This window comes from Symphalangus syndactylus, chromosome 2 (assembly GCF_028878055.3).
Source record: "Symphalangus syndactylus isolate Jambi chromosome 2, NHGRI_mSymSyn1-v2.1_pri, whole genome shotgun sequence".
Taxonomy (NCBI): domain Eukaryota; kingdom Metazoa; phylum Chordata; class Mammalia; order Primates; family Hylobatidae; genus Symphalangus; species Symphalangus syndactylus.
In genome coordinates, this window is record NC_072424.2 from 66,940,325 (window position 1) to 66,964,342 (window position 24,018).

General features: G+C 40.8%; 1 protein-coding gene across 1 annotated transcript; it reads left to right on the plus strand.

Annotated features, from left to right (window-relative positions):
* The first annotated feature begins 265 nt into the window (after positions 1–265).
* On the plus strand, positions 266–19,626 carry PM20D2 (peptidase M20 domain containing 2). The gene is made up of 7 exons (XM_055258554.2): positions 266–869; positions 3,540–3,688; positions 7,313–7,455; positions 9,023–9,177; positions 12,623–12,758; positions 16,387–16,494; positions 16,714–19,626. The coding sequence occupies exons 1-7, from the start codon at positions 405–407 to the stop codon at positions 16,866–16,868; spliced, it is 1,311 nt and encodes a 436-aa protein (XP_055114529.2). The 5' UTR covers positions 266–404; the 3' UTR covers positions 16,869–19,626.
* The last annotated feature ends 4,392 nt before the right edge of the window (positions 19,627–24,018 follow it).

Consider the following 24,018-nt stretch of genomic DNA (forward strand, 5'->3'; position numbering starts at 1 on the left):
TATGTTCCGCTTGATCTGTCTCTGATGGCTATTAACTGATAAAACCGTTCTCATTCTGCTGCTGTGGGAAATAAGCAACAACGGAAAAGTAATCGATAACCTTAGAACATAACTCAAAGGCCAGAGCAGCCAAGGAGGTGGAAGAGTCCCGAGCCCTGCCTTCTCCACAGCACCCCAAAACTCCACGGCGGGGCAGAGCGCCCAGTAGGGTGCGAGCGGCCGCCAGCGTTTCCCGCGGGGCGCCGGGGGCGGCCCCGGGACTGGGGGCGGCGCCCTGGGAGCTGTGTGGTTGGCGTGCGCGCTCCGCCGCGGTCCTGGAGGCCGCTGGGCGCGTGCGCGGGCGGTCGCTACCTGCGGCCGAGCCAGGGAGCGAGAGGGCGCCGAGAGCAGCGGGCTTGGGCAGCATGAGGCCCGGAGGGGAGCGGCCCGTGGAAGGGGGCGCATGCGATGGCCGCTCCGAGCTGGAGCTACTGAAGCTGCGCGCGGCGGAGTGCATCGACAAGGCGGCCGAGCGGCTGGGGGCCCTGAGCCGCGCTATCTGGAGCCAGCCCGAGCTGGCCTACGAGGAGCACCATGCCCACCGCGTGCTGACGCACTTCTTCGAGCGGGAGCCGCCCGCGGCCTCCTGGTCAGTACAGCCGCACTACCAGCTGCCCACGGCCTTCCGCGCCGAGTGGGAGCCGCCGGAGGCCCGGGCGTCGAGCGCCACGCCACGCCCGCTGCACCTGGGCTTCCTCTGCGAGTACGACGCGCTGCCCGGCATCGGCCACGCCTGCGGCCACAACCTCATCGCCGAGATCGGGGCGGCGGCCGCGCTGGGCGTGAGGGGGGCCTTAGAGGGCCTCCCCAGGCCGCCTCCGCCCGTGAAGGTGAGGTGGGGCCCGGGTGCGGGACCCTATCCGACTGCCCGGGTCGGGGGCGACCCGGCAAGGGCAGGACCGTCGTGCGTCCCGCGCGCCTCGGTGCCCTCCCGTCCGGGGCAGGTGTGTGCGGGACCGCGCTAAACCTGTGGGCCTCGCCTCGGCGCGGGAGCAGAGCTGAACCCCCAGTCAAAGTCAGTTCGCGTTGCCGACCTGGTGACATCTTGCAGATTATTGTTTCCTCTTCTCTAGTTATAAACAGCTCTGCTGAGTTGTTCCCTTAGGAAAGAACTTACACCCACGCCTGGTGTTTGTTACGGGTTATTTTTGGTAACTGAGAGGCAACAGCAATTTGCTGACAAGGTTGTGCCATCAATCTCAGGAGGAAATAACTTTTTGTAGGGAATCCTACGGCCCCTTTTTATTCGTCTCCAAATAAGTCTTTTGTTTGTGGCAGTCCTAGAAAATGTTGTGATTCAAGTCATTGGTATTTGGACAGGAATTTTCAGTCGCTAGAACCACCAAACCCCTAGAAGTATACAAATAAAGGGGAAGTGAATGAGCATTATACATAGATGAGTTCATCCTTAAGTCTTAATTTTTTTTGTTTTACGATTTTAAGAAATACCTCGACTCTTTAAACGGGGAAATGTCGTTTATGTTTGTCGTAGGACAAGTTTAATCCTGTGTTACTCTGCTTTTCCAGATGGCATGTTCTACACTATGAGCTAAGATTCAATCGTCATTCAGGTTAAGGGGAAAACCAATGTTTTATTTTCATACTCTTTAGCTCATTTCCCCCAGTGTCAGTAACCTTCCTCTTTTATCCTAACACTACATCTTTTGTGGCTTTTTCACTTTAGCTGCCTTCTTTTTTCTGTCTCTGGGGGCTCGTTTTTGCATTTGTTAGGTTTTTGTTTGGGTTGGGGGAAGCATGCTTTGCCATGTCACAAAACACTGGAGAGATTTCGCTTCAACCACGTTTTTGAAAGGTTCTGAGTAGTCAGCGAGAGACATATCGTATTTAATGAGTTAAGGGTTAAGAATGAAGAGCGGTGGGCGGATCAGTTGAGGTCTGGAGTTCGAGACCCTCCTGGCCAACATGGTGAAACCCCTGTCTCTACTAAAATACAAAAAAAAAAAAAAAAAATAGCTGAGCGTGGTGGCTCACGCCTGTAATCCCAGCTACTCGGGAGGCTGAGGCAGGAGAATCGCTTGAATCCAGGAGGCAGAGGTTGCAGTGAGCCGATATCGCGCCACTGCGCTCCATCCTGGGCAACAGAGCGAGACCCCCTCTTAAAAAAAAAAAAAAAAAAAGGAGCGGGAGCTTCATGTCAGAGTTTGAGAACTGTAGAACCGCCAAAAGAAGCTAAACTTTGAGAAATGTACACTCTTTTTCTTTTCTTTTCTTTTTTTTTTTTTTGTGACAGTCTCATTCTGTCGCCCAGGCCGAGTGCAGTGGTGCCTATCTCGGCTCACCGCAACCTCCGCCTCCCGGGTTCAAGCGATCCTCATGCCTCAGCTTCCTGAGCTGGGATTACAGGTGCGTGCCACCACGCCCAGCTAATTTTTGCACTTTTTAGTAGACACAGGATTTCGCCATGTTGGCCAGGCTGGTATTGAACTCCGGACCTCGGGTGATCCGCCCACCTCGGCCTCCCACAGTGCTAGGATTGCAGGCATGAGTCACCGCTCCCGGCCCACACTTCTAACTTCAAATGGTTGTTCTCAGTTTTAGCAAGGTTAAGTTATTAATTATCTGAAAATGGAATTTAAGTTGATTTCCTTTGCAAGCCAAGACTTTTCCAGCTTGTTTCATTGTGTTCTTATACATGATCTTGACAATATATTAGTTGTTTATTTTGATTTTTAAGATTGTTTGAAGAAGTTAAGCTTAAATATCAAAGTAAAATGTTTATTCTGTAAAGTTCTCTTTTGTTTAATTAGGTGTTTGGTGACCAATAAATCTGCCTGGTTGAACTGGTGGAATCGAATTAGTAAGTTTGTGTAATAGTTGGCTGTTTCTAACTGTGGCATTAAGACTTGTTTAATGTTCTTCATAAAGGATTAATGAGTTCAGACTTTTAAAGTAGGTAGCCCAGTAAGGAATCAGAGTTTAGGCCAGAAGATCAGGACATCTAATCCTAATTCTGCCTGAAGACTTGCTCTGTGACCTGGGGCAAGACACTTCACTCAATTCCTCAAAAACACCCCCTGTAAAATGATAGAGATCTCCCACCTACCTCACAGGGTTGTTGTGAGGATAAGTAGTAAGTTAACAGAAAATTCCTGACTCGTAAAGTACTTCATAGTTATATACATACACTGAAAGGCTTAGTCGAGAGGAAGCTTTTTGAAACAAATCCTAACAAATTTTGAGGAACTAAACTTGTAGTATTTTTTTTTTTATCTTTGCCATTAGTTTACTTGTAAAATTGGGAAAAGCTTTTTATAGTGTCTTTAGTACATACTTTGCACCAAGTTGGTATAACAATGTACACTTTGTGATTAATTTAGCACCATTTGTTGATGCCCACTGTGTAAGCGTCATAGAACAAAACCTCTCTTAATAGGTTAAGGACTTTAATGTAGATTGTGAATACATATGCAAGTGAACCTGTTTGATATATTCCTATGAGGATTTTGTTGTTTTTCCCTGACATGAGTATTTCCTTCTAGGTAACTGTCCTGGGAACCCCTGCAGAAGAAGATGGTGGTGGCAAAATTGATTTAATTGAAGCAGGGGCTTTTACAAATCTTGATGTTGTTTTTATGGCCCATCCATCACAAGAGAATGCTGCTTATCTACCAGATATGGCTGAACATGAGTGAGTAATCAAGTTGAAGATAAACTTCTTAGGGGAACACAGGCTATAGAATACTTTTATGTCTAAACCAGAGACGAAAACTCCACATTTGTACATTTAAGAAGTAAATTGGAAGACAATGACAAGATGTCTTAATCTATGGCATGACATTTGGCAAGCCTCTTCTAATTGAGATTCATTATGGTGTTCATAATTGGAGTATTAAAATAGTAGCACTTAGAAACCATAGGAATAACAAACATGTTGACAATTAAGTTCTCTTTTGAACTGTCAATAATCTGGTGTCTGGAAAACGTCTATCCTTTGATATAAGATTGTCTTTGCAACTGAATAGATTTGCAAGAGATCGTTCCATTAGATATGGGAAGAAAACACACTTATCCAATTTATTTGCTTTAATTTGAGTTCTTTGCAAAGAGGATAAATTGTGTCCTGAGAGAATATGGAACATGAGTAGCTATGATTTTTGTGGAACTTCTCATTCTGTGCTTTTCCGATTTGTCTGGTGCTGAAACCTTTTATTTGTCTTTCTTTACGTTGAAGAACTCACTTTTTAGTACCTAGGAGCACACATCATTGAAGTGGTTTGGATTTTTTATACCAGAAATTTCAACCACAGTAATAACCATAGTAGTTAATGGTCCAGACACAAGGAGCCAGTGCTCAGCTGCGTCAGCAAAACCGTGTGTTTTCCTCAGAAGTAGCTCGGTACCTAGGGAGTGATAGCAGAACCATCACAGCAGTGCTTCTAGATTGTACCCGGGTATCCCACCTCTTAGCACCTTACCAGGCCCTGTTTTCAAAGGGTGATCATTTTAACTATTAGAGTATCTTCCTTCTTATCACTGGGAATTGGTACTGTGACAGTAGGAGGAATCTTTAAACTTTGGTTTCAAGGGTGGTAGTAAACTAGTCCATCTCTAGAAAACACCGGGGATTAGGAATCTCTGCCGTTGCCTTTGACTAGAAGGGGCCTGCATATGCAGGCAGGCTCTGCAGCTCATTACCCTTCTGGGACTTAAGGTTAGGCTTCATGGTCTTGGTTCTGAAGTCAGCGCACTTGATCCCAGGACTTCTCTTAGTGTCTGCCTTCTTAGCTTTCTCATTGATCATCTCTTTTTTTTTTTTTTTTTTTGAGACTGAGTCTCACTCAGTTGCTTAGACTGGAGTGCATCACTGCAACCTCCACATCCCAGGTTCAAGTGATTCTCCTTCCTCAGCCTCCTGAGTAGCTGGGATTACAGGCATGCGCCACCATGCCCAGCTAATTTTCGTATTTTTAGTAGAGACGGGATTTCACCGTGTTGGTCAGACTGGTCTTGAACTCCTAACCTGAAGTGATTCACCCACCTCGGCCTCCCAAAGTGCTGGGGTTACAGGCATGAGCCATCACACCTGGCCTTCACTGGTCATCTTTTAAGATAGAAAAGAGAGGTCAGGCACAGTGGCTCACACCTGTAATCCCAGCACTTTGGGAGGCCAAGGCAGGTGGATCACCTGAGGTTAGGAGTTCGAGACCAGACTGGCCAACTTGGCAAAACCCCATCTCTACTAAAAATACAAAAATTAGCCGGGCGTGGTGGTGGGCACCTGTAATCCCAGCTACTCGGGAGGCTGAGCCAGGAGAATTGCTTGAACTTGGGAGGCGGAGGTTGCAGTGAGCTGAGATCGTGCCATTGCACCCCAGCCTGGCCGCCCGACAAGTGAAACTCCATCTCAAAAAATAAATAAATAAATAAAGAACAAGATCAAGAATTCATTTTTTTTTAAATTACTAACCCACTTTTCTTAAAAATTCTTTTTTTTTTTTTTTTTTGAGAGAGTCTTGCTTTGTCACCCAGGCTGGAGTACAGTGGCACAATCTCAGCTCACTGCAGCCTCCACCTCTGGGTTCAAGGGATTCTCCTGCCTCAGCCTCCCATGGACCTGGGATTACAGGCGAGCACCACCACACCCAGCTAATTTTTGTATTTTTAGTAGAGACAGGGTCACCATGTTGGCCAGGCTGGTCTTGAACTCCTGACCTCAGGTGATCCACCCACCTTGGCCTCCCAAAGTGCTGGAATTACAGGCATGAGCCACCAGGCCTTACCACAAATTTCTAATGAATAAGATAAAGCAATCCTGCTGACCACCTTTCCCAAATCCAGTCCTTTTTCTAGAGGTATCCTTTTCAGAGTGTTTTTGGTGTACTTGTGGGACATAAATAGAATCCTGTATAAATTAAATTGTGAAAGAAGGTTTTCCTCAAGTATTCCACTCAATATATTGTTCTGGCTTTTTAAAATTAAATAGTGTCTCTTGAAAATAATTCCATATAATCTTTTTCGTTTTTATAATATTTCTCACCAGTTGTGATAAAATTCCAGTTTTGCCGGGCCAGGTGGCTCACACCTGTAATCACAGCACTTAGGGACGTCAAGGCAGGAGAGTCTCTTGAGCCCAGGAGTTCATGACCAGTCTGGGCAACATGGTGAGACCCTGTCTCTACAAAAAAAATAAAAAATTAACTGGGCATGGAGCACTCCTGTAGTCTCAGCTATTCATCTGTGGGAGGCTGAGGCAGAGGAGGATTGCTTGACCTTGGGAGGTGGAGACTGCAGTGAGCTGTTATCACGCCACTGCACTCCAGCCAGGGTGACAGAGTGAGATGAGTATCAAAAAGAAAAAATTCACTTCAAGGTCATGGTGATAAGATATATATCAAGGAAATAACAATACAGTATCCTGAAATCTAATATATGTTTGATGTTTTTACTTGATTTTTGTCCTGCTAATAGAATGTCTGGAATCAGTTGAGAAGAAATATCATAAGCATCCTAAGGACTCCTGAATCTAACCCATTAAAATAAGTCCAGATTGGTTTTCTAATCACCTAAACGTGGGTACTATTAATCAGGCTTAAAAAGTGTTATCTAAGCACGTCAGTCACAGAGCTTTGTAAGTAACTATTCAACATGCAATCCTTTCTCTAATCTTTTTTTTTTAATTGTATTAGAGCAGTTAGACTGGTGTGAGAACTATTTGTAAGTGGAGTAACAATTTATAAAAATGTAAAATACTAGTGATGTAGGCATTTTGGAACATTAATAAAATATTGGATATTAGTCAGGAACAACTGCTTTAATACTAGGGTATCTTGTGATAACATTGAATATAATCTGATTTTCAGAGGTTGTCTTAACCACTTCAAATAGTAACTCCTTTCTGTCTTTCCTGACCTTCCACCTCTTAAGACAGAGTTTCTGATTTTTTGCAGACTTTTGATGTAGAATCATCACAATGCTGTGTAAAAACATACAGGATCCATTTTTTTTTTTTTGTGATTTCAGCACCTGATACCATATTGCATGTTTGTTTGCATTAGATTGTGTATACATTTAATCTGTTCTCTTTTTCTCTCTTTTTTGGGAATGCTTTCTTTGTGTCAAGCACTATGTTACCTAATAATAAACTATAACTAACATAAATAAATTACAGTGTTATTACTATAAATAATTTGCAAATCAAAAGTTCAGCAATGTGAATTAATTTTGAGTAGTAGTTGGGTAATTCTGACTACCTGGATTTTCTTACTTTAGGAATAATAAGAAAAGTAATTTCAAATGATTTTTTATTTCTTAGTGTGACTGTGAAATACTATGGAAAAGCATCTCATTCTGCTTCTTATCCCTGGGAAGGATTAAATGCATTAGATGCTGCCGTGCTGGCCTATAACAATCTGTCTGTGTTCAGACAGCAAATGAAACCAACCTGGAGAGTTCATGGTATGAATGTCAAATACCTTCTATAATAGATGATGCTTACTATAGTTCAGTGCAGTATAATTATTTAATATTCAATTTTTAAAAATTTGGAAATATTTTTGTACTTCATATAAATATTCTGATTTTTCAGCATATTTTCAGAAATTCATGTGACAGGATACTAAGATGTTTGTCTACATATGGGTAGAAAGACAGTTTTCATTATTGTACATAAATGGAATGTCATCTTTGAGTATCAAAGATAAAGGTTTTATGTAAGGAACTGTGTTCTTTCGGTGGGTGCTTGAAAATTGGATCTTGATTTTCCAGTTGTCCTCATTATTTCTTAATGATAACCAAATTTTGTCAATTAAAAAAAAGGTGTAATAACTGCTAGTTTTACTTAAGTGCTGTTAGTCCTGAGTAATATCTTTTTGTGTGTTTTTTTGTTTTTGAGACAGTCTTGCTCTATTGCCCAGGCTGGAGTGCAGTGGTGCAATCTCGGCTCACTGCAACTTCTGCTTCCTGGGTTCAAGTGATCCTCCTGCTTCAGCCTCCCGAATAGCTGGGATTACAGGCAGGTGAGCACCACCAAACCCAGCTAATATTTGTATTTTTTGGAGAGACGGGATCTTGCTGTGTTGGCCAGGCTGGTCTCAAACTCCTGGCCTCAAGTGATCTGCCCACCTCAGCCTCCCAAAGTGCTGGGATTACAGGTGTGAGCCACCAAGCCTGGTCCTGAATAGTGTCTTTTAAAATTATATGTATATATCACCATAATATAAATACAGTCATAAAATACTGTCTTGAAGGCACACATTTGTTTTTTAATTTATTTCCTTATGATTTAGGAAATTGTTATATTTTAATATCTATTCTTTACCTGATTTTGCTATAGCCTGAGGTCAATTTGTAATTGTACTTTTACCAGTTTTCCTGCTTTAGTTTCTTTAAAAGGAACAAACAGGAATGTGTAGAAATATTTTTTTAAAGTAGGTCATATGACATTGGATTTTTTGTATCTATTTTAGTTATTACTTCAAATGAATAAATCTTAATCTTTATAATTCCAAATAAATGCATTTGTTTTGACAGTTGATAGTACTTAGTGATCTTTGACCTGCGTTGGTTTTTTTCTTGACATGAAAATTATTTTTCCTAGAGCTAAATGCCATTTAAAATGTTCATGGGATTCCTGAGCTATGAGGGTAATTATAGAACCTCATACCATTGTTGAGGTATGGTAAAATCTTTTCCAGAAAGCTTAAGATGTTACTAACTTTTTTTGTGGTTATATAATTTCTAAGTTTCATTATAGTCTGGATCATAATTTCTTAACATCATATAAATTCCTTTGAATAAAGTGCATATGGATAATTATTTTTTCTTATCAGCCAAAAAATATTACCCTGTGTATAGAAATTTCAGTTTACAACATAACAAAATCTTTGATTGGTATATTGGTGGAGTTAGTAAGTTTAAATTATTTTTCTTTATGAACATAATTGGCTGAAAAACTTAATAGGTGTATTTAAGCTTAAAGAAATGGTCACCAAGCTTAATTCTAGTAATTTGGTTCTTTTTATAGGTATAATAAAAAATGGTGGTGTAAAACCCAATATCATTCCCTCTTATTCTGAATTAATCTATTACTTCCGTGCACCCTCAATGAAAGAACTTCAAGTTTTGACCAAAAAGGCAGAAGATTGCTTCAGAGCTGCAGCTTTGGCTTCAGGGTGCACAGTAAGAACTTTTAAAGTTAATCTAAGTTACAATCAGAGGTATATATGTGGGCTAGCACTGTTAGATTGAAACCTAACTTGACTCTTATTTGGTGACATGTTGAATATGCAAAATGAGTTGGCTGAATAGTTAATGTGAAAGTCTTTAATGTTTACACGTTTCATTCCTCAGTGCCTGCAATAGGGAAGATGACAGGTCATCTTACTTATATAGTAATTAAAATAATTCTTATGCTTCTATACTAGAATCTCTGCCTTTTTACAAGTTATATTCTTCCTTGTCGGCAGTTATACTTTTAGAATTGCTCTATGTAGTTTCTATAAAGGAAAGTTTATGGCAAAATCAGCAAAAACTTTTTTTTTTTTTTTTTTTTTTTTTTTGGTGGGGGGACAGGGTCTTGCTCTGTTGCCCAGGCTGGAGTGCAGTGGCACGATCTTGGCTCACTACAACCTCCGCCTTCCAGGCTGAAGCAATCCTCTCACCTCTGCCTCCCACCTCAGCCCGCTGAGTAGCTGGGACTACAGGCACACACCACCACACCCGGCTAATTTTTTGTATCTTTTTGTGGAGACAGGGTCTCGCCATGTTGCCCAGGCTGGTCTCAAACTCCTGAGCTCAAGTGATCCACCCACCTTTGCCTTCTAAAGTGCTGGGATTATAGACATGAACCACCTCGCCCAGCCAGTGAAAGCTGTTTTTGAAGTTAGGATGTGTATAGTAGTGATATAAATACTATGGCTTGCTGGAATGGAAGATAAAATAGACACAGAAGTTAGTTAAGAGGTTTTATTGATTTGTTTCTGTTTGTTTGTTTGTTCTTGAGACAGAGTCTTGCTCTGTTGCCCAGGCTGTAGCGCAGTGGTGCAATTTTGGCTCAACGCAACCTCCTCCGCCTCCTGGGTTCAAGCGATTCTCATGCCTCAGCTTTCCAAGTAGCTGGGACTACAGGCGCTTGCCACCACACCTGGCTAATTTTTTTTTTTTTTTTTGAGGCGGAGTCTTGCCCCGTCACCCAGGCTGGAGTGCGGTGGCGCGATCTCAGCTCACTGCAACCTCTGCCTCCCAGGTTCAAACAATTCTCCTGCCTCAGCCTCCTGAGTAGCTGGGATTACAGGCGCCTGCCTCCACACCCAGCTATTTTTTTGTATCTTTAGTAGAGACGAGGTTTCACCATGTTGGCCAGGCTGGTGTCGAACTCCTGACCTCGTGATCCACCCACGTCAGCCTCCCAAAGTGCTGGAATTAAGGTGTGAGCCACCACGCTGACTGGTTTTGTTGATTTGAACCATAAAATTAGCAGTATTTAAATACCAATCATGTACTGTGTAAAGTGGAGTGAGTTTTAGAATTATACAAGATAAGAATCTTGCCCTAGAGGGAGCCCATAGTCTAGTTGGAGAGACAAGATCTTGACCCATAACTCTCAGCCTAGCTAATTCTGTAACCTTTAGAAATGTTTAGTGTCTTTGGCCCTCCATTTTCTTGCTTGAAAAATGGAGATAATAACAATCTATCTTAGGATTCTTGTGAGAATTAAATGAGATAATGTTCTGAAGGGTTTAGAGCCCAGCCTTCATTTATATTACCTTATTTTTTTCTGTTCTTATTAGTCTAGAGATGAATGATTGATTCACGTAGTAGCAGTATCTCACAGTAGCAGTAATTCTCAGAAAGCATATGTTACATGTCCTGAGAGTAGTGTGGAATGTGTCGTGAGCATCAGAGGTGGGAAAGAGTGATCTGGGGCTGTTAACCTTGGAGGAAGGTTTTGTGGAAGACTGTAGACCTGAATTGAGCTTTGAAGGGTGATCATACTTTCAGATATGCATGGGAAAGACAGAGACTGACAGTTCTTAGGGAATATAGTCAGCAAAGATAAGAATATAGAAGCTCGTGTTGTGTTGTAGTTAATCGATAAACATATGGACAGATGTAGGTGCAAAGATGTATTCTCATATGCCACTAGAGAAGATGGGTATAGATTTAGTGAATGAAAACTATGAAGTGTCCATAGCTGAGGGCAGTAAAAACTAAATATTTATTCCCTTATTTATTTATAATTATAAATATTTATTTGTGAAATACATATGCATGTGAACTATTATCATTAGGCAATATCTCAAGGCGTATAGTATTCCTTTATGGTAAGGTTTGTTGTTATTGGATTTGAATCTATATTTAATTTAATTTATTTATTTTTAAAGTTTTTTGTAGAGATAGGATCTCCCTGTGTTGCCCAGGCTGGTCTCAAACTCCTGGGTTCAAGTGATCCTCCTGCTTTGGCCTCCCAAAGTTCTGGGATTGCAGGTGTGAGCCACCTTGCCTGGCCTAAATCTGTATTTTAAATAATCTTTTAGTAATTTCTTATATTTTGGCTGACTTGTAAGGTGTGATTTGGTTGTCATAATTTATACCGTAGATGTTGCTAAGAATAAAAGAAATGTCATCTCTGCCATTTTATGATTGGCTTTTGCTAATATTGGTATTATCTTTAGTTTGAGGGAATAGTGCCAATTTTTATTTAATCAAAACTGAATCTGTAAATCCACTTAACTGGGCACATAAAAGCTGCTTCCGTATCTTTATATACTGAAATTAATAAATGAGGACTGTTGTCAACCCTTCCTCATTGCAAATCTTCTACATTTCCCTCAGAGTGCTTTTCTACCTCTCACACCAGGCGGTGATGTCAGTGTCAGTTTGCATATTGAATATTAGTAAAGCTTAATTTCTGTTTTTTTGGAGACTGAATCCTAGAGCAGTGTTCCTCAGAGTGTGGTTTTTGGGTCACCTATGTCAGAATTACTTTGAGGTGCTGGTTAAAATAAAAATTAGGCTGGGTGCAGTGGCTCACGCCTGTAATCCCAGCCCTTTGGGAGGCTGAGGCGGGCGGATCACCTGAAGTCAGGAGTTCGAGACCAGCCTGGCCAACATGGCAAAACCCCATCTCTACTAAAATACAAAAACAATTAGCTGGGCTTGGTGGTGGGCGCCTGTAATCCCAGCTACTTGGGAGGCTAAGGCAGGAGAATCACTTGAACCTGGGAGGTGGAGGTTGTGGTGAGCTGAGATCGCACCACTGCATTCCAGCCTGGGCAACAGAGTGAGACTCCATCTCAAAAATAAAATAAAAATTTCCAGGCCCTTCTCATACTGTATCTAGGTACCTGGAGTTGACACTTGCTAGCTAGTATAGAGCTTGGTGACATTGTGGGGTTTAGCGTATATATAGCATAAAAGAGATAGAGTCCTAGGAACTCTTGTAGAAAATAAATCTTTTTTTTTTCTTTTTTAAGGCAAGAGATTTGAGAGTGTTTCTATCTGGAAGGGAAAACCTCTTCCTTCTCTTAAAACCTCTTCCTATTAGACAACAATCACTGGTTTGAAAATTAGATAGTGAATGTGAGTTTTTTATTTCAAAATTTGTTTTGCAATTTTTTATTAGGTGGAAATTAAAGGTGGAGCACATGATTATTACAATGTTCTTCCCAATAAGAGCCTATGGAAGGCCTATATGGAAAATGGAAGAAAGCTAGGAATAGAATTCATTTCAGAAGATACAATGTTGAATGGCCCTTCAGGTAATTAAGTGCTTTTTTAATATATTGAGCTGTTTGAGGAAGAGAAATACCGTCTTTGGTTAAATTGGTTTTATTTAATGTTTGGGAGGTAGGGAGGTACTACTGATGTTTTTAATATTTTCACAAACTTTATGGTTAGGGGAAAGAAACTAATGGACTCTTAAGTGAGTGTAGAATGTCAAAGGAGCAGACTTAGTTTTAGAAATAGTCAACCTACATTTTTTTCTGTATTCTAAATATTTTCTAGTGCTTAAGTTTCTTTAGTTTTAATTTTTAAGTAAGTTGCTAAGGTGGGATATAGAATTTTAATTCATTCTCAGTCATCATAATAAGCAGGTTACTAAATACTTAGTTATCTGGGGCATTTTCAGTTTCTGAGGAGCAACAGACAACTAGAATTGAAATAAGCATATTTGGGGTTATGTTAGTTTTTTTCCTTTTAAAAGCATATTATTACTAATACATTTGCAAGTTAGAGATGTATCTTCTGTTTTAAAAATAGATGTTGATGAAGTAGGCCCAAAAGGACTTGGTGGTGAAAATGGGGTGTCAAGTGTCATTCATTAAGATAAGGAGTTCTAGAGAAAAAGCAGGTTAGGGTAAGAGGGGATTGTTATAAGTTATTAGTATGTTAAACTTGAGGTGCTTATAGTATTTCTAAGTGGAGCTGTTCAGTACCTGTTAAATCTAGAACCCAGAAAGATGTCTAGTTTGGAGATTTAGGAGTTGTCCATATATGAAAGGTAATAGAAGACATAGATGTCAATGAGGTTGCCCAAATACATAGAGGAAGAAGATTCCCAGAGATCAGACATTGGCAGCCAACGGAGTGGTCAGAGAGAAAGCCAGACAATCAGGAGAGAGGAGAAGCCATGGAAGCCAAGGGAGAAGAAAACTTACAGAAGAGAAGGAGGCATAAATCATGTCAAGTGCTGTAGAGACTGAATAAGATGAATATGGTCTAGTGTCCGCTGGACTCTAGTAATTAGAAATTCATGAATTGTCTGGAAGAAAATAGTAGAAGACCAGTGGTACCAGATGCTGGGTCTCACTTCTCTACTCAGGGCATTGACTGCTGAGATAGTGGAAGTGGCAAATGAAGACTATTCTTTTTCAAGAGAGTTAGCTTTCAAGGAAAATAGAAAGAGTGGATACAAGCTTGAGGGAAATATGGAAAAGAAAATCGTTTTTAAGGGAAGATACTTGAGAAGTAGATGTAATGTTTAGGAAGGAGGTCAGGGAGTTCAGAGACTTTCGCTCCAGGAAGTAGCACACAGGGAGCATTGAGCTGGTAGGGCTGAGGGATTGAGAGAGAATTGCCACTGAGAGGAGTTGTCCAGGGACATCAGAGTTTCTTGTTTCCTTTTGTTTCTGGACAGCATGAGAGCTCAGCTCAGCATGGTTCTGTTCTTTTACCCTAGCAGGTTTCTGCAGTCTAGCTGAAGAAGGGAAGACACATGGCCTGCTCTACCCCGGGTTTGGGTTTTATATAATGGACAAAACAGTAGGATAAAGTGGCTGTGATTTTGGTACGATTTGTGGGCTCTAGGGTCTAGTTCCACAAGTAAGATCTTAAAATATGCAACAGGCTTTTTTTTCTCCATCCTTTTCTGTTTTGTTTTGTTTTTACACTCAGACTTTTTAGACTCTTTTTTTTTTTTTTTTTTGAGACGGAGTCTCGCTCTGTCGCCCAGGCTGGAGTGCAGTGGCGCAGTCTCGGCTCACTGCAAGCTCCGCCTCCCGGGTTCACGCCATTCTCCTGCCTCAGCCTCTCTGAGTAGCTGGGACTACAGGCGCCCGCCACCACGCCCGGCTAATTTTTTTTTTTGTATTTTTAGTAGAGATGGGGTTTCACCGTGGTCTCGATCTCCTGACCTCGTGATCTGCCCGCCTCGGCCTCCCAAAGTGCTGGGATACCAAGCGTGAGCCACCGCGCCCGGCCTCTTTAGACTCTTTAAACACTAGAGATGCTTTTTCCATCCTGTTCACTGATGTCCCATCACTGTGCATCCTCAGTGTCTGGAGCCGTTTCTGGCACAGTTAAGTGCTTAGTGAATATTATCTGAAGCAGTACTTCTATAGAGGCTACTGTGCCTCAAAGTCTGGCCTCAGTCTGCATTTACCACATAACTAGCAGCTGTGAGACTATCGGCATGTTATTTAATACCCATAAGCCTTGGTTTCTTCATGTTTAAAATGGAAACTGTTCTAAATGTTAATGAGAATACATACAAAGCACTTAGGATTGTGTTTGGAACGTAGTGTTCCAGATAAATGTTAGCTACTCTTTGTCACATATTCTTTTATTCTCTTACCACTCACTGTGTAGTCCCACTTTGCCTGCATGGTGTTTGACATGTAATAAACATTCAGTAAATATCCATTGAGTGAACATAAGGCTTTGTTTTTACTGTGATTTATTCAACAAGTGTCTGTGTGTCAATCCTGTGAGAAGCTAGATGCACAGTCATTTCAAATACTATTTCTTGCCTTATACAGCCTCATAATTTAGTTTCTGACATAAGCATGAACCAAATCATCCAATACCTGGAAAATTAAAAAGTACTGTAAAGGAGAGTAGTACATCTCTGTGAGAGCCTATGCTAGAGGAATTTGACTTTATGGGGAGGTGACGTAAGTAAGGCTTTGCTGAGGAAATGATGCTTAAGATGGAATTTGAAGGTTAAATAAGAGTTACAGGGATGATGCAGGGATAGCATGTGCAAGGGTCCTGTGACGCGGAGAGCGTGGTGAGTGTCTAGAGTGGCTAGGGCATCGAGAGTAGTGGGAACGTGGTATGAGATCAGGTTGGAAAGGTGAATGAAGATTGAAAAAAAAAAAAAAACGGCAAATAGAGTAGATGCAGCTAGACCAATTAGGAAACTTAGTTTGGGCAAGAGATAATGATAGCATAGACTGGGGACAGGTGTTGGTGATGGTGATGCAAAGAGCGTTAGGATTCTGAGATATTTGGCAGGTACTGTTGATAGGTGGAGTGGAGGTAGAAGAAGAGCAACATCATGAGTTGGACTTTAGATATGTTAAGTTTGATCTACCTTGAAGACATCCAAGAGAAGATACCAGGCTGGCAACTGAATGTGTGAGCATGGAACTTAGAAGAGACTGGGAAGAGATTTGAGTTGGTGGTGATTTGAAGCAATATATACGGACAAAATCTTGAGAAAGAATATGCAGTGAGAAGAGAAAGGGGCCTGGAATGGAGTCTCCCATGACTAATATTTCATCGTCAGGTAGAGGGGGCTCTATCCCCAAGAGAGACAGAAGAAGGGGCCATCAGAGAGGCAGAAGGGAAGCCATGCAAGTGCTGTGTCACAGAAGAGAAGAAAGGGAGTAGGTGGCAGTGTGGAGTGCTGGCCAAGAAGGCCAGTAAAAGCCGTGAGACAAGGTGAGGGCAGGTTTGCAGTGACCTTCATGAGAGATGTGACTGATACGGGGGAGTGGATGGTAGACTCAGTGGAAGGTGAGCCCGTGAAAGCATGAGCATATGGACAACTCTCCAAGAAGCTCACTTCTCTGGGTCTCTTCTAACAGGGACTGTGACTTCATAACTCAAGAATACTTAACCACATATACTTAAATAGACTCCTCTTACTTTGTGTGTTCCAAGGATCTACGGATTTTGGAAATGTTACTTTTGTGGTTCCTGGAATTCATCCATATTTTCACATTGGATCTAATGCCTTGAATCATACTGAACAGTACACTGAAGCTGCTGGTAAGTGTTGTTGGATGTGACTGTTTTGGCACGCACAGTCTTCTTCTGGTAGTAGCTGCCTTTCTGTTTAACCTACTATTTCACTACATAACATCACCTCAGTAAATACTGCACTGGGGTGGGCAGTTGGAGAGCCAGTTGAGATATGGATAGCTAACCTGTGAAATTAAATACAGCTTAAATAAGCAAGGAAGGTATTTTATTTTCTCTACCTTTTAGGGTCACAGGAAGCTCAGTTCTACACTTTGCGGACGGCCAAAGCTCTGGCAATGACGGCACTAGATGTTATTTTTAAACCAGAGTTACTGGAAAGAATCAGAGAGGACTTTAAACTGAAACTTCAAGAAGAACAGTTTGTAAATGCAGTAGAATAAAAGGAAGACTTAGGGGCCACTTATAAATCAAGAAGACGTGATGATTTTTTTCTTTTAATCTCTTTTAATGAAGGCATGCTTGTTTTTTAATCTTAAAGGAGTAAAATTCTTTTTACCTGATAAGTGAGGACAGGGTGTGGAGAAAACATATTACCTCATATCTAAAGTGAAAATTTTTGCAAATCCGTACTCGATGGGATTATGATATTACAGGAGCTGGTATGTGATGCCATTCTTTCTTTTTTTTACCCCCTGCAACCACTCACCTTCACAGTAGTGATACCATTTCTTAAACAACCTGGAGGATACATGGCATCATTTTTATAAAATATTTTAATGAACCTTTTTATAAGCCTTAAATGTTACGTTTATTTTTAAAAGCTTAAGAGATTTCAAACCTTATATTCAGAATTGACACCCATGAGAGTGTTTTGTGGTATGGGTGGTAAACTTGTTCTCTAATTGTATATTAATTCCTCTACCAGATTGTATATTTGAAGCCAGTGTCTTTTTTTTTTTTTTTTTTAAGACAGAGTCTCGCCCTGTTGCCCAGACTGAAGTGTAGTGGCACAATCTTGGCTCACTGCAACCTCTGCCTCCCAGGTTCAAGTGATTCTCCTGCCTTAGCCTCCCAAGTAGCTGGGATTACAGGTGTGTGGCACCATGCCCAGCTAATTTTTGTATTTTTAGTAGAGACGGCATGTCACCATGTTGGCCAGGCTGGTCTCGAACTCCTGACCTCAGGTGATGCACGCACCTCGGCCTCCTAAAGTGCTGGGATTACAGGCATGAGCCACCGCACCCGGCCTGCCAGTGTCTTTTAATACACGTGTGTGTTGGTATTTTTAAATTTGTTACATCAAAGTTTGTGGATGGACCATGATCCTAAGATGAGTTTTAATTTTGTGTTTATAGTCATCTCTTGTACAACCTGGAGAAGAAAAGATATACTTACTACTTTGCTTCAGGTACACATAAGAAAACCTCTTTTTTAAAACAATGTTTATTTTTTGGCCGGGCGCGGTGGCTCACGCTTGTAATCCCAGCACTTTGGGAGGCCGAGGCGGGCGGATCACGAGGTCAGGAGATCGAGACCACGGTGAAACCCCGTCTCTACTAAAAAATACAAAAAATTAGCCGGGCGCGGTGGCGGGCGCCTGTAGTCCCAGCTACTCGGAGGCTGAGGCAGGAGAATGGCGTGAACCCGGGAGGCGGAGCTTGCAGTGAGCCGAGATTGCGCCACTGCACTCCAGCCTGGGCGACAGAGCAAGACTCCGTCTCAAAAAAAAAAAAAAAAAAAAAAAAAAAACAATGTTTGTTTTTTTACATAATAGAGACAGGGGCTCACTGTATCTTCCAGGCTGGCCTTAAACTCCTGGGCTCAAGCAATCCTCCTTTCTTGGCCTCCCAAAGTGTTGGGATTTCAGGTATGAGACACCACACCTGCCCATTTTTGTTTGTTTTTTTAATGGGCAGGTTCTTGCTCTGTTTCCCAGGCTGGAGTGCAGTGGTGTAATCACAGTTCACTGAAGTCTGGAACTCCTGGACTCAAGCAGTCCTCCCACCTCAGCCTCCTAAAGCACTGGGATTACAGGCTTGAGGCACTGCACCTGGCCCTGACTGTTTTTTAAAAAGGTTAGACTGACTTAGTGCAAAGTTTAAAATTATATGATTCTTAAAATACTGAATTAGTTTCTAACCTAAACTAGAAGTATAGGTGGACCTGCTTGAGGTATCTTTGTTTTTATGGAACATTTTTATTACATGTCTTTATAATTTTTCATTGTTCACACCCTGTACTGAAACCTTTTTCTCAAATACCAACTCTTGTCTATGTTAAATTTATAGACTTTAAAAGATGTTATCTAAATTAATGGTTTAAATATACAAATTGAGAATATTTTCTTTTTAGTGGCAATTTTAAAAGCAGGCCTTAATATGGGACCTGCTTTTAAAGTAAAATATGTGGTCCTATGAATTACTAAATTGCTATATACCATGTAATAGTGAGTATAGCTAGTATTTAGTATGCCTTTTAAAAATTTTGGACTGCTTTTCAGTTTTAACAAATTCTCCACATTTGTGAACTACTCAAGAAATTTTCCGTTTTTAATTGCCTCTATAGCACTCATAAAAGCTAGGGCATTAGGATAAACTAGAATATTTTATGTTTATGAATACTTGTATAAACTTAAAAGTGTTTTGATTTCCCACAATTTCCCAAAGGAATGTTTATTTATTAAGAGTTGTGTTGATAATTTAAGTGTTACAATTTCAGCGGTTGAGTTCAGTGAACATTGGTTGAGGAGTGCCTATTTCTAAGCACTGGGTGTAAGAATAAAAGACACTGCAAAAGGAAGAGCTAAGATTAACATAATTTCTTTGGTTTTTCTATTGCTTGTTATTATGTAAAAACTGGGTGGCAGTTCAGAAGGAAGATTGTTGTAACAAGAATGACAACCAATAGTTTTTTGATCATTAAATCATATTTTGTGAACAGTGGCAGGAGCATGGACTTAAAACAAGGCTTACTTATTTGGTTTTGTCAAAATTTTACGAAAATATGTCATATATATTTATACTAAAACTGTATAATCCTTAGATTTAGAAAAGCAATCAGTTAATGTCTTTAGCACACTAAAGCAGTATTAAACACAGGTACAAGTTGGAAATGGTAGAAAACTGAAAGAAAACAAAAGACAAAATGTCTATGGTAGGGAATAAAAGAGTTTAAGAATAAAGAGTTTATGTAAAATTACGTGTATTTTCTTCTCTTTTCCATAAATCGTTTGTGAAGTGTGCTCAACTTTTTTACAAGAGTGATATTAATTTGGATTTATTTTTCAATATAATTTGGAGACCCTTTGTTATCCAAATAAAAATGATGAGTTTCTGTGCCTGTGAAAAAAAAAAAAAAGAAAGAAAGAAAAAAAAAGAAAAGACACTATGCATGACCAGAAAGCTTGTGGTGGGCAGTAAGTTCTCATGAGATTTATTTATCTGAGCAACACTGGGATTGAGGGAACATCTGAAAGCTACCATCTTGAAAATTTTTGAGGAAGTGTTTCTGAAATATTTAAAAATACTTAGTCATTTTGAACAGAAGAAATTGATGCAAAAAGTTTTTTTTCTTAAGGATGATTGTCTAATTTTGTAATACGTTGTTTTTTAAAAACCTGTCTGATGGTGTTTTATACATTTCTAACTTTTTACCTGAATTATCTCTTAACTCATTTGGAAAATATCCTACACAATACTAACCTTTAAAACTATCAAATTTTTGTTGTAAGATAAATGTTATCTTTGTACTAGATAGCAACCCTTTATAAGATTGTAAGGTATGATAAACTGCTTTATTTTTTTACATACTTTATAGCAAGCATTTTGCAGTCCAATTATATAGTTGAGGATGGTGTATTTTGATATGTATGAAGTTAATATTTTCAAGTAAGCAATCAGTCTACTACCATCAGATTATAAGCTTCTTTGTAATATTTTAATAGGTACATAAAATGTGTACGAAAAATCTATAATAAACATGTTTATCTGATAGCAATTGTCTTGCTTTTTTAATGACATGAAGATATATGTACGAAGATGAAGCACAATCATCCAAATCCATTGTGATATACTATACTTTTTCTTATGCATCAGTATCATAGATGTTGACTTGCTTTTCTAGTATGTGTCATATATTTTAAAAGAACAATTAAGTTCTTTTGTTCAAAAATGAATGTTTCACTAGTTTCAGAAGATAAAAAATTGCAGTGCAAATTGTACATGGCAGGAGGTAAATACATAGTTATAGTATTGAGTTTCCTTTTTTAAAAAATGTTTACACCTTTAATACAGAGTAATTCCATATAATAACACAAATGCAATGGAACAGGTTTTGGATCCTGGCTAAAGTATAAGTCCTCATATGAGAAAAGTCACAGATGTCCATGTTTCTTTGTTTAAACTGGTTTTTTATTTTTATTCTTATTTTTGGAGACAGGGTCTCACTGTCACCCAGGCTGGAGTACAGTCAGTGTTGTGATCATGGCTCACTGCAGCCTCATCTAGGCTCAAGCAATCCTCCTGCCTCAGCCTCCTGAGTAGCTGGGACTACAGGCATGTGCCTAGCTAATTTTTAAAGTTTTTGTAGAGATGGGGTCTCAAACTCCTGAGCTCAAGCGATCCTCCTGCCTTGGCCTCCCAAAAGACTAGGATTAGGGCATGAGCCACTGTGCCCAGCCTTAGACTGGCTTTCAAAATAGAGCCCAAATCTGTTCTTTTTAAAAGAGATTAATGTGTAAGATTAGCTTTTGTTAGTTCAATAGATCAAAGCACCTAAGCACCTTAAAAAGAAACCTCAGAAATACAAAATAGAGAAGATTATCAGGTCAGGGTCTTAAGTGGACAATAATCAACTTGTTGAGGTCAGAGAGAATAGACATTGCCTCCCTGGAGGAACAATCCCATTTGGGAGTTTGAATTTTTTTCCATTTGTTGTGTTGTTGGTCACTGACAACATATTTAGCTCAAGAGAATGGAAAAGAGTTAAAAACTTGCATCTTTTCCATTTGTGTTTATTTTAAGATGAACCAAAGCTTCTAATTTGACTCACTGTTATTGCCTGAAATGATAAGGATTCAAGATTAACAGTAGCCTCATGGCATGTCATCTGGTCTGGCACTTTCTTTGAAGAAAGATCATGTGTTAGAGTACGGAACCTTAAAGAGTTTGATTAGAAGCTGAGTAAAAATCCTTGAGTATAAATAGTTAAGAGTTTGCTCATTGGGCTGGGTGCAGTGGCTCATTCCTGTTATCCAGCACTTTGGGAGGCTGAGGTGGGTGGATCACCTGAGGTCAGGAGTTCGACACCAACCTGGCCAACATGGTGAAACCCTGTTTCTACTAAAAAAAATACAAAAATTAGCTGGACATGGTGGTGGGCATCTGTAATCTCAGCTACTCAGGAGGCTGAGGTAGGAGAATTTCTGGAATCCGGGTGGCAGAGGTTGCAATGAGCCAAGATTGCACCATTGCACCCCAGCCCGGGCCAACAACAGTGAGACTCTTGTCTCAATGAATGAATGAAGGAAGGAATGAATGAATGAATGAAAGTTTGCTCATTGCCTGAGAGCAGGATAGGATGCCAGGAAGAAGTGAACTCAGATGCAGTTGAAACCTAATGCTTTGAACTAATACCCAAGTCCCGTTATCTCTGAACGTTGTGTGGTGGTAAATGATTGTTGAGCCATGACGTTTCTTCAGATATGGAGCAGTTACTCACAGCAGCTATTTGGTGTGCTTGCCATAGTTTTTGAAGGCTTATAGGTGGGTTGTGTGTTCTTTAAGAAAAGGTCACTTGTAAAAATATATAAGAATAGTTTATAGTAGAAAATCCAGGCTGGGCGCGGTGGCTCACGCCTGTAATCCCTGAAATTTGGGAGGCCAAGGTGGGCGGATCACCTGAGGTCAGGAGTTTGAGACCAGCTTGGCCAACATGGTGAAACCCTGTCTCTACTAAAAATACAAAAATTAGCCGGGCGTGGTGGTGCAGTAGTCCCAGCTACTCAGGAGGCTGAGGCAGGAGAATCTCTTGAACCTGGGAGGCAGAGTTTGCAGTAAGCCGAGATTGTGCCAGTGCACTCCAGCCTGAGCAACAGAGCGAGACTCCATCTCAAAAAGAAAAAAGAAAATCCCACGCAGAAAGAGATTACAACCATGATTAAGCATTTTCTCCAAGCAGATTTGAGTCTATGTTTCCCAGCTTCTGATGTTGCCACTACCCCCCACCTACCCTCTGCTACTTTCCTTTTTTATAATGTTTCTTATTTTTTGTTTATTTTGAGAAAGGGTCTCACTAGGTCACCCGGGCTGGAGTGCTGTGGCGTAATCAGGGCTCAGTGCAGCTTCAACCTCCTGGGCTCAAGTGATCCTCTCACCTCAGCCTCTGGAGTAGCTGGAGCTCCAGGTGTGCACCACCACGCCTGGCTAATTTTTTAAAAAATTTTGTAGAGATGGGGATCTTACTATATTGCCCAGGCTGGTCTCGAACTCCTGGGCTGAAGCAGTCCTCCTGCCTCAGCCTCCCAAAGTGCTGGGATTTCAGATGTGAGCCACTGTTCCTGGCCCCCTCTGCACTTTCTAAATTCTCCTGGCCTAAAGTTCCACTGATGATGATGAGCCCTGGAATTTTGAGGTCATAATCCTGTAGCTGAATGTCAGAGAAGTCTAATTTTTTAACAGAATAATTTTAATAATATAATGACATCATTTAAATCAAGTAGCTGGTAATGTAATCACCCAATGGATTCTCCTTGCCCACTGCACAGATAGACCTGATTTATCAAGATGGGAGTTGCAATAGAGAAAGAGTTTAATTTACACAGAGCTAGGCTAAATGGGTGAACAGAGATTTAATACTCAAATTAGTCTCCCTGAAAATCTGGAGACTGGGGTTTTTTAAGGCTAATTTGGCAGGTTAGGGGGTCACGGTGGTGACTGCTGATTGGTCAGGTCGGAGATGCAATCACAGTGGGGCCCGAGTGGGTTCTTGCTGAATTCTGTTCCTGTGTGGGATCACAGAGCTGGTTGAGCCAGATTATGGGTCTGGGTGGCTCCGGCTGGTGCATCAGAATGGGGCTCTGAAGAATACCTCAAGCACTGATCTTAGGTTTTGCTATGGTGATGTTATCCCTAGGAACAATTAGGGAGGTTCAGGATCTTGTGGCCTCTGGTTACAATGACTCCTAAACCATAATTTCTAATCTTGTGGCTAATTTGTTAGTCTTAACAAAGGCAGCCTGGTCCTCAGGCAAGAAGGGGGTTTGTTTGGGAAAGGGTTGTTATCTTTGTTTCAAAGTTAAACTATAAGTTCCTCCCAAAGTTAGTCCGGCCTACACCCAGGAATGAACAAGGGCAGTTTGGAGGTTAGAAGCAAGATGGAGTCAGTTAGGTCAGATCTCTTTCACTGTCATAATTTTCTCACTTATAATTCTTGCAAACATGGTTTCAATAATACAATCCAGGGAAGTGGGACTTTTTTACATAGGCTTGTTACATGGGTATTACATGTAACATACATACATGTATACATGCAATGCATACTACCTACAATGTCCAATGGACATTGTATCCAATAGGTAATTTTTCAACTCTC